Source organism: Trachurus japonicus, chromosome 14, assembly GCF_045865225.1.
Source record: "Trachurus japonicus isolate A0001 chromosome 14, Traja_1.0".
NCBI lineage: Eukaryota > Metazoa > Chordata > Actinopteri > Carangiformes > Carangidae > Trachurus > Trachurus japonicus.
The window spans coordinates 2834624-2845769 of NC_140920.1; the positions used below are offsets into that span (position 1 = coordinate 2834624).

The following is an 11146-nucleotide window of genomic DNA, read 5'->3' on the forward strand; positions in this document are numbered from 1 at the left end:
ATTGTTTTTTCTTTGTCTTTTTTTAATGCACAAGAAAAAAAATGTCTGGGGCAACCATCATAATTAAATCTTTACATACAGCTCTGGAAAAAATTTAGAGACCACTTTCACAAATGTTTCGTATGACAGTCATTCTTTTCTTTTCTTTTCTTTTTAAACACCAACACAAACACAACTCATTCTCCTTAATGAGACTCTGATGAGGTCGTCACCTGAACCACATCTGGTTTTATATAAAAACCACTGCTGGGATTAAACATTGACATTATCCCACAAAACCTGATTTATAAACTCTTCCTGAGTTAAAATATTCTTGTTGTGTTGTTAAGGAATAAATGAACATGTTTTCTTTGCATTATTATTATTATTCAAGGTCTGAAAATACTTGATAATTTTTGTTATTTAGACTAGTTTAGTCATTTTAAGCCAATAAAAGCTCTAAATGACAATATTTTTATTTCAATTTTGGGAGAAATGTTGTCGGTAGTTGATAGAATAAAACTTTACTCAAACACAGACCTATAAACAGTAAAACCAGAGAAACTGATCATTTTGAGAGTGGTCTCTTAATTTTTTCCAGAGCTGTATAAATGAAGAAGTTTCAGATCATTTAAGTGTTTCCTTGGATTCAAAGTCAATAAAGCAGCACTGTATGTGTTATTTCATTATTACTAGTGTTAACAATAATGCTTATCATTGGAGGAAACTTGGTTTAAGAGTTAAATATAATCCTGTAAGGTTTATTTCCTTCCTTTGTCTTGCTGCTACAATACCATGGTAAACTCTATCCCTCTATAAGGAGACTTTTCATTCACAGTGATTCAATCCAAAACTGAGTGAGGTGAGTAATTCACTTCTTGAAACTACAATGTAAATTTAGGCTACAGCACAAAAACAAGTGTCCCATTTATCAACAGATGCTGAATGCAGTCAATGTGATTTATAAACATCATATTTTCTCTTATGAAGCAAAACACTTATCATTAAAAACAAATCACCAACATTTCCATGCTGTCTAGATGCAATTTATGTATTATCAGATTTTTGTTTAGATGACTGAATTTCTGACTTTTGACCATTTCATCACAACAGCTGCCCGGGCACTGGCTCACCTGAGTGGATAAATGAAGCTACACAGCAGGTCTCACCACCAGCTAATTAGCTCAGCGAGTTAGGAGCTGGTTCTTGCAGCAATGTGTAGCAATGTGTCACTTATTGAATCACAGTCGGGGTAAGTGAACAATACACTCACAACAAGGCTCGAACTCACAACCTGAGCACCACTCTGCTGGTCAGAGAGCTGAATGATTGCACCATTGCAGCCTCTGCAGGGCCGACAAAGGGACACAGGCCAGAGTTGAAGCTGTCTGCAACAGGGTCTTTTCTTTTGGTTGTGTTTCTTGTTTTTGTATGTGGTATTAGTGGTACAGACCACAGGCTGTTGATTGGCAGGTCAACCAGACAGGTTCACATCCGGATGTGCTCTGTGACGACTCTCTGTGGTCAGAACACGTCTCATTTTAAAGTTTCACTGACTTACTTCAGCATCTGTTTCTCTTTGCTCTTCCTATCGAGCATCACTGTGTAATAGTTAACTTACAGCGGTAAACTTAGATATTGGAGTGACTTCTGCACTGACATCATCCCAGAGAGAAAAAGAGAAGGAGAGAGAGCTGAAGGAGGCTGAACAGGGCAGTGGGTCAATAAAAAGCTGGATCAAGCCAGGATGGAACAAGGCAGCAGGTAACACACACTGCAAAAACTCAAAATCTTACCAAGAATATTTGTCTTATTTCTAGTCAAAACAATCTAATTCTACTTAAAATAAGACTCATCACATTAAAAGCAGCTTGTTTTTAGACACTTTTTACTTCTTTCAAGCAGATTTTCACTTGAAATAAGTAGAAAAATCTGATAGTGGAGCAAGTTTTTCTTTCTTATTACAAGCAGAACAAACTTGCTTTCACTGGCAGATTTTTCTACTTATTTCAAGTGAAAATTAGTTTGAAATAAATGAAAATTATCTAAAAACAAGTTAGTTTTTAGATGGAGAGTCTTATTTAAAGTGGAAAGAGATTAGTTTTGACTAGAAATGAGACATTTTGACAAGAAATAAGACAAACATTCCTGAAAAGATTTTGAGTTTTTGCAGTGCATACATAATACAACACTGGTGGATTTCTTCATTTTTATGCCTCTCTTCCACATTTTAAAATATATTTTATATCTTTTTTCATGTTGAACACTCGCTCCTCAAAAGGTCTGCAGTCGTGGAGAACTTCAACATGAGTACTGAACCTCTGGAGGACGGACCAGAGACAGTCATCCAGCAGCACGGAGACGATTCAGCTGAGACAGGAACTGAGTCTCTGCCTCCAGCCTCCACCAGCCCTGAAGACCAGCTGAGATCCTTCGTCACCCTGCTGATGACGAAGATACTGACAGTGTGCCGCGTTCTCGAGAACCAGAGTCAGGTGATCAGGATCATCTACATACTGCACCTGGTGAACCTGACGATGGAGGGTCTCAGGGACACAGAGGGCGTCTCCCTTGACATGAAATACATCGACAAGATCTGTGAAGCTGTCCTGAGGGATTTAAAGAAGAAGGTATGTGACGGGCAGCAGCTGGAGATTCAAGACTTCGAAGCAACCATTGTGCAGTCTGCGCAGACTCACATCAAAGCTCAACTTGCAAAGGGACAATCAAGCAGTTTATGGGCAAACATAATTGCGGGTTTCTTCACCCTTATTGTAATCCTACTAGTTATATACATAAAGCATTAAGAACGCTGAAGTACGACGTTCCCTCTCTGCCTTATCTCAATAAGGTCCGTACAGCTCATGCAGTGCCTTAACATATATGTTTGTGCTATACAAGTAAATGTGAAGTGAAATGTCTTTTATCTGCTCACTATGAATCCTTGCTAAGGTGAAAAACCCAAACCACAATTAACTGATTAAACATCTGCCACAACAGTAGCAGTGTGTCACTTATTGAATCACAATCTCTGAGAGAGCGAACAATACACTTACTGTACAACAAGGGTTGAACTTAAAACCTCGACGTCTCTCTTCTGGTTACTCTGCAGGGCTGACAAAGGGACACAGGCCCGACTTGAAGCTGTCTGCAACAGGGTTTTTTTTGGGTTGTGTTTCTTGTTTTTTGTTGCAGCAGTACAGACCACAGGCTGTTGATAAGGAGGTAAATCAGAAAACAGGTGATCTTCACATGTGATGACTTTCTGTGGTCAGTACACGTCTCATTTTTAAGTTTCACTGACTTACTTCAGCATCTGTTTCTCTTTGCTCTTCCTATCGATCATGACACTGTGTAATAGTTAACTTACAGCGGTAAACTTGAGAGAAGGAGAGAGAGCTGAAGGAGGCTGAACAGGGCAGTGGGTCAATAAAAAGCTGGATCAAGCCAGGATGGAACAAGGCAGCAGGTAACATGTTAAGAGCCTTAACATGTTTGTGCTATACAAGTAAATGTTAAGTGAAATGTCTTTTATCTGCTCACTATGAATCCTTCTGGACCATTTGATTTGCTGAGATAGGTGAGAAGAAAGAAACAGAATTAACTGATTAAACATCTGCCACAACAGTAGCAGTGAGTCAGTTATTAGGGTCTGGGCAGACCGGGAGACGCAAAACACTTATCGCTAAAAACAAATCACCAACATTTCCATGCTGTCTAGATGCAATTTATGTATTATCAGATTTCTGTTTAGATATTGCAATTTGTGACATTTTGACCATTTTTGAAATCTGCCTTGACAGCCTGAGTCTATTTGAGGAGACACACAGCAGGTCTCTCCACCAGACAATTAGCTCAGTGAGTTAGGAGCTGGTTCTTGGTGTTGGAGGATGTGGGTTCAAGACCCAACAAGGGAGTTGACTAACATACCAGATGATCTTTGTGAAACAAATATACAAAATTTTAGAGTCACAGACACAGTAGATAGCAGAGTGAACATTACCAGGTCAACTGTCTTGTCTTCCTATTCTCCTGTTTGTTGTTCAGAATTTGCCAAAAAATAGCCCGGACCCAACCCATCGCTGCGCAGCAGCTATAATTTATTGTGAATTCACAGCGAAAAAATTTGCAGTGTGACCTACACTGCAAAAACTCAAACTCTTACCAAAAATATTTGTCTTATTTCTAGTCAAAACAAATCTCATTCTACTTAAAATAAGACTCATCACATGAAAAGTAGCTTGTTTTTAGACACTTTTTTTTTTACTTCTTTCAAGCATATTTTTTACTTGAAATAAGTAGAAAAATATGATAGTGGAGCAAGTTTTTCTTTCTTATTACAAGCACAAAAAACTTGCTTTCACTGGCAGATTTTTCTACTTATTTCAAGTGAAAATGTGTTTGAAACAAGTGAAATTATCTAAAAACAAGTTAATTTTTTAGGTGATGAGTCTTATTTTAAGTGGAAAGAGATCAGTTTTGACTAGAAATACAACAAATATTCTTGGAAAGATGTTGAGTTTTTGCAGTGTATAGCCAAAATATATTGTTTAATTTAATAGTTGTGTCATGTATAGGCTACATTTCATTCCTCCCCCACTTCATTTTAAATGTAATGCAGTAGGCTAATTTTTATTTACATAGTTTCTATTTAACATAATTTCAACTTGATTATAATTTTCCGAAACCTTTTCCATCTCCGTTTAAGATATTTAACATGTTCATCAACATGGGGTGGAAACAATCTGAACAGTCCAGTCTGACTTTATTCCCTTCACTGTCCTGCTGTCATGTTTTCCCGCCATCTAGTGGTGATTTAGAGGAAATGCATCAAAACCCTGAAATTGAAGATTATATTCCTGTTCTGCCTCGTCTTGCCTTATATTACTTGACACTGTTTTACTGCAAGTTTCTACTGGTCCCTTGGAATAAAAGCAAGTAAATCCAGTATAAACTGACTTCTTAATTCTGCACTGTAAAAACTAAAATATCTTGTGTTGTGAGCAGTTGGACGTCTGTGTGTCTTGAAAAGCAGCTGGTCAAACCGTTCGTCCCCGATGAGCAGCTATGTGTTGAGTTTTTCTTCTTTGATCCAACACAGGAAGTAGCAGTCCTGGCTAAATGTTGCAGCTTTAGACTATAATTCATGTGACAATTTGCCTCCCAGAGAACAAACACCTTGAAGTTATACATTCATTTCATAGTAAACTTAATTTACTCTGATCTCCTTTGTTCCCCTTGCAGAGACTTAAATGTTAAAAGGGATGAGTGTGCAACATCTTGCGTAAATTCATCATTCATCTGTGCAATTTTTTATTTTTTGGAAGATGGGAGTCCTCAATGATGAGATGTGTTTTATTCAACAAACCATGAGTCGGGGGAGAATATGTTGTTCTTTATTGTAGGTAAAAACAAAAATTAACAGTGTTCACCAGGTTAAAATGTAATTATTTTCTAAAAAAATAAAACTGATTTGGAACGGCTGAGAATAAAATGTCAAAATGATTAATGAATGAATCATTAAAACATACAGTAACAAGGACCTGAATAAGCAGCAAATGGATTCATCATTTAAAAACAATCATTTGTGAGGGGGAGTTGAATGAATTGATTTTTTTTTAAACACAATTTTAAAAAGTTGTACACTTTCCAAAACATTGTATAATCAACATGACCACCTAAAGTAAACAGGGAAACATATTCAAGACATATAGTGCATGAACTTTAAAGGGATAGTTCAACATTTTGGCAAATTGGCCCATTGCCATAATAATCCCTATAGTCATAGCAGTAGGTTCGTTACCTTTAATTGTCGGTGCAAGCTGTTTTTAGAACGGTGGAGCAGAGCCGTGAGCTGCTCAGAGCTACGCTACGGAGGCTCATTATGGGATTTCTTGGTTTCCCTCATCAAACTCATCAAATACACAATCCAACAACTCCACAACGCTCTGGTGGACAAGCTGTGAGCTGCACATTCACCACGCTATGAGATAATAACACAACGTTACCACACAGAGTTGTTTTAGAGGGAAATACATGCAAAACCGCTGATGCGCGTTGCCTTCAGGGACAGTTTTTCATCAAGCAGACTCTGCATTTCCCTCTAAAACAACTCTGTGTGGTAACATTCTGTTATTATCTCATAGCGTGGTGAATGTGCAGCTCACAACTTGTCCACCAGAGCGTTGTGGAGTTGTTGGATTGTGTATTTGATGAGTTTGATGAGGGAAACCAAGAAATCCCATAATGAGCCTCCGTAGCGTAGCTCTGAGCAGCTCACGGCTCTGCTCCTCCGTTCTAAAAACAGCTTGCACTGACAATTAAAGGTAACAAACCTACTGCTATGACTATAGGGGTTATGGCAATGGGCCAATTTGCCAAAATATTGAACTATCCCTTTAAGAGAGACATAAGAAGATGCTTAAAAGTCTTAAAGGGCAGTTAACTGTGAGAGAAAAAATACAAAACAATCAAGCATGTGACCACAAAAACAAAAACCGTGTCCTGCCTAAAAATGAAAAACACCTTACCTGTGATTTACACCAGACTATAAACAATGGTGGCTCGGGTCCAGCAGGTTATTGAAGTCCGCTCTGAGTCGTTGAGTGTGTGAAACGCTGCCTTCCTCAGCCTTCCTCAGCCTTCCTCAGCCTTCCCCCTCCCCACCCCGGCTTCCTCTTCTGGACTCTGGACTTTCACCCGGGGTCAGGGCTGACCAGAACAGTTCTTCAGCTGGCAGCTTTAGCATGTGTACAGGAACATAAAGCTTGCCAGTGAAGAACTGCTGTGTGTCAGCCAGAAACACACACACACACCGGCTGCCTTCTCTCTTTTTCTCTCTCAGTCTTCTGCTTTTAGATGATGTCTTGTATGTATGTATGTATCCCTGCGGAAAGAGAGGAAGGAAAAGAAGAAATCATTTAACTTCCCTTTTCCAGAACTCCCTGCTCCGCTCCGCTCCGGCTGTGTGGGCGCTCGGTGGCCCGCAGCCAGTCACACATGTACAGTTAGTGGGTGCTGTGGTGTGTGTGTGTGTGTGTGTGTGTGTGTGTGTGTGTGCAATCAGCTGTGAGTAAGTGGGTGAAATGAGCTGATAGGTAACAACGGCACAAGATCATGCATCAGATTTATACCAAGTTGCAGGAGGAGGAGGGTTTAGATGCATCAGCAGCTCCGTCTCTTAGGAGTGGGAATCTTTTACTATCTCAGGATTCGATTCGATTCTGATTTTTGGGGCTATTCGATTCGATTCAAAATCGATTTTTCGATTCAAAACGATTTGATTCCTAATTCCTAATTTCTGCTTCAGTCTATCGGTGTGCAAAGGATCCTCACACTGCAAAAGCTCAAAATCTTTACAAGAATATTTGTCTTATTTCTTGTCAAAATGTCTCATTTCTAGTCAAAACTAATCTCTTTTCCCTCAAAATAAGACTCATCACCTAAAAACGAACTTGTTTTTAGATCATTTTCACTTGTTTCAAACAAATTTTCACTTGAAATAAGTAGAAAAATCTGCCAGTGAAAGCAAGTTTTTTGTGTTTGTAATAAGAAAGAAAAACTTGCTCCACTATCAGATTTTTCTACTTATTTCAAGTGAAAATCTGCTTGAAAGAAGTAAAAAGTGTCTAAAAACAAGCTACTTTTTAATGTGATGAGTCTTATTTTAAGTAGAATGAGATTTGTTTTGACTAGAAATAAGACAAATATTCTTGGTAAGATATTGAGTTTTTGCAGTGCATGATCTACTCCAGTCTGCTTTACAAGACAGAATGACTACAGTGTCTAAACTTTTTCACATTTATTGAGTTTTAAACATTTATCCATGCTTAGATGGAATTGTTGAAACTGTTGCATGAAAGCAATATCACGTATTGCTTAAGTAACAAAATTAAAAGTGCCTCTTTATTAAAATAAAAAAAAAAATAGCGCAGTTAAACAGCTGCCTTTTAAATTCTAAGGAGATGGCAGATTTGTTTCATTTTTTGAGAATCGATTTTGGGACATTTTATATAGATTCTGTATCGTATTAAATGAGAATTGCGATTCTTATGTGAATTGATTTTTTGGCACACCCCTAGTTATTATTATTATTATTATTATTATTATTATTATTATTATCATTATTAAACAGAGCACACATAGTAAGTAATTCCTATAGCTGTGATGCTCAAAAATCACAGGCTGGCTTTTGGAAAGAAAAGAAAAAGAAAAAAAAACCCCACTAATGTCAGTTACCGTGGTTACACAGCACAAGGATGAAGAGGAGTAGACGGTTTTTATCTGACAGCAGAGATCCTGGAGTCCTTTCACAAGTGCAAAAAAGGTGTTTGTTTTAGAAGGAGAAGGAGAAGAAACGTTCAGGTGTTTTTCCTCAGCTCCTCCCTGAGAGGAAAAAAGAAAAAAAAAAAACCTGCAGCTGCACTGGCTAGATCTGTTTTGCTTTTTTGCTTTGAACTGAACTTGTGGCCGTTTCACAACACACAACTTTGTATTTGTCTGAAAGTTGGAAGTGTAAGAAGAAGTAGCAGGAAGTTGAATGTAGTAGCTATAGGCTAACTGGCCATCTGGAGTTTGGGATGTGTGTGTGTTGGGACAGCAGCTTTCTGTTGATGAAATTAAAACCGGCTTGTTCACATGGATTTAAAAGTTAAATAGTAGCCTATACACTGCCCTTCCAAAAAAAAAGTCTTTAGCTTTGATTTCGGCACACATTTGCTGTGGCATCGTTTCAATGAGCTTCTGCAATGTCACAGCAAAGTTGAATTAATTTTTCAAAGATTCCCAGTGGGATTAAAAGGTCTGGACTCTGTGGTCACACTGGACCACGTTTCCTTCTTGAAGACGATGTTTCCCCACTCTCCTTCCAGTTTTTATTAATAATGCGTTGGACAGTTCTTAATCTTAACCCAGTTTTAATAGTTTCAGAAATCTCCTTAGATGTTTTATTTGCTTGATGCCAATAATTTGACCCTTCTGAAACAGATTAACATCTTTTCCACGACATTCTGATATGGTTGTTTAAGAAATGAGACGACAACTGTTGGGGTTAAGTGAGTTGTTTCCAGCTGAAACATCACCATCCATGCAGTAATTATCCAATAGGAGGCTCTGACCTATTAGCTTAGTTAAATCCAAGTTGTTGGACAGGCAGTGTATATAAACTATAGGAGTGATTGTGTCTGAATTAAAGCCATTATATTTATATTTATATTTATATAAGTCAACCATGCAAACAGCAGCAGTGTCAATGCAACAAGTTCTTGATGCATCATGAAGCTCAAACACATAAAAAGGGTTAAAAAGTGCATCTCTACACAGGTACGCACTTTACTTGAGTTATTAGATTTCTTTGGTACTTATTACTCTTACTTGAATACATTTCCAAGACAAATATTTCTACTTTTACTCGAGTTAATTTCTAGGAAGGCTGAAAAGTACTCGTTACTTTCAGGTCTGCTCTTTTTTTTATTTTTTCTAAAATCCTATTGGACACAAGCTGTGTTTGTCAAAGAAGGAAACTCTAACCCCTAAAAGCAGCACATCACTGCAGCTGCTTTCAAAGAGTTCATTCTCACAAACAATAGTTAAAAGCTCCTTACATTCATTTAGAGAAAATTATTATTGATTATTGATGTGAAAAATAAGAAATTTACTCTTTGGATACTTAAGTACCTTTAAAAGCAAGTACTTTTTTACTCTTACTCGAGTAACATGTCGACTGAGCTACTTTTACTTGTAACGGAGTAAATTTTGACCAGTAGTATTTCTACTCTTACTCAAGTACTGGGGTGGAGTACTCTGTCCATCTGAGTTCATCAGTATTTTAGCATTGTCAACTTTAGCAGCCGATGATTGTGTTATTGCTGTAGCTACGTAGCTCTACATCCTGACAGCTATAATAGCTTCACTCCTCCTGTAAGTCTTGTTTTTTTTTCTTTTCCCCCCTTTCAATTCATTTTTTATTGCACATCTTTAAACTAAAACCTTAAAACGACACACAGTAGTGAAGGCTTCACCTCTTAAGCACTAACATGTGTGAAGCTAAAGAAGCTGAAGCTGAAGCAGGTTTGTGCTTTTCTTTTCTTGCCTTCAAAAGAATGTAATCTTGTGGCGATCCCCGAGATATTGAGGACATGCTCCACTTCTTTGGTTTTGACGATGAATAACACATGCTGCTGCTGCTGCTGCTGCTGCTGTACATTCCTGCAGTAAAGAGAACCAGAATAATCTCAGGTATTTGAACGCCCCGTAGCCCCGGTAGCCTTTAGCTCTGTAGACTGTAGACAGGTCACAATCAACAAGACTTATAGGAAGATTTTTTTTTTTGCTGCAGGGCTGAAATCTTTTCCTCTCTCAACTTTGTTTTTCAGATTCAGCTCCCAGACGGACACTCATCTCATACCGACAGTCATCAAAATAAGTAGACACGGAAAAACACTAATAGGATTTTCTTCCACGCCCTGCACGAACTCATCTACATGACACATATCAGTCGTTTTTTTTAAAGGGTGAGTCAGTCAGCCTGGACGGCCTGTTCTGACTTGTGACTGATGTACACTAAAAACTATTTATGTAACCAAACAGACTACTATTATCTTTTTTTTTTCCCTTTTTCCTTTTTCCAAAAACCACTTTAAATTTCTAACAAATCAATTATTATGTTTCTGTAAGTAATGAATCATATAATGGCACCACTGACGTTTTATTTTGCCTCTCTACAGGTTTTTACCTCTTCTCTTTTTTTTCTAGGACTCAGTTTTTTGGAGCTTGAGCTTATTTATTTATTTATTTAAAAGGGACAAGACACATTAATGAACATTCGTACGTGTGCACAAATGTAAATGCGTCAGAGTTAGCAATTTGCTAATTTGCATCCGTAGTCCCTTGGCAGGTAACACACAAACAGACAGAAATACACAAGAATTATACAGTGGTTCACAATACACATTCATACCTATACATAAAGTGCATGTGATCTATAAAGTGCCTGGTATAAAGTGCCAGTTTCTAAAGTGCAAGTGCAAGTTTAAATAGGTAAAGTGCTAGTCTTCTTTGGCTCAACGTTTCTAAACCTCCACTTCTCCAGTATTTGATCTCATTGACTTCTTTTTGCTGTTTTGTGCCACTGAAGCAGCTGACTTCCACACACACACACTAACACACA

At 37.8% G+C, this 11146-nt stretch overlaps 1 protein-coding gene across 1 annotated transcript; it reads left to right on the forward strand.

The window, feature by feature from the left end:
* The first annotated feature begins 1465 nt into the window (after positions 1-1465).
* Positions 1466-6756, forward strand: LOC146974023 (uncharacterized). The gene is made up of 3 exons (XM_085798911.1): positions 1466-1743; positions 2261-2720; positions 6610-6756. Exons 1-3 carry the CDS (start codon positions 1727-1729, stop codon positions 6754-6756), a joined length of 624 nt encoding a protein of 207 aa, XP_085655037.1. The 5' UTR covers positions 1466-1726.
* The last annotated feature ends 4390 nt before the right edge of the window (positions 6757-11146 follow it).

Bases quoted from the DNA above. Each gene is read 5' to 3' on its own strand.
- LOC146974023 (XM_085798911.1), top strand. The intron at 2,721-6,609 runs GCAAACATAATT...TGCCTTCCTCAG, and splicing joins GACAATCAAGCAGTTTATGG to CCTTCCTCAGCCTTCCTCAG.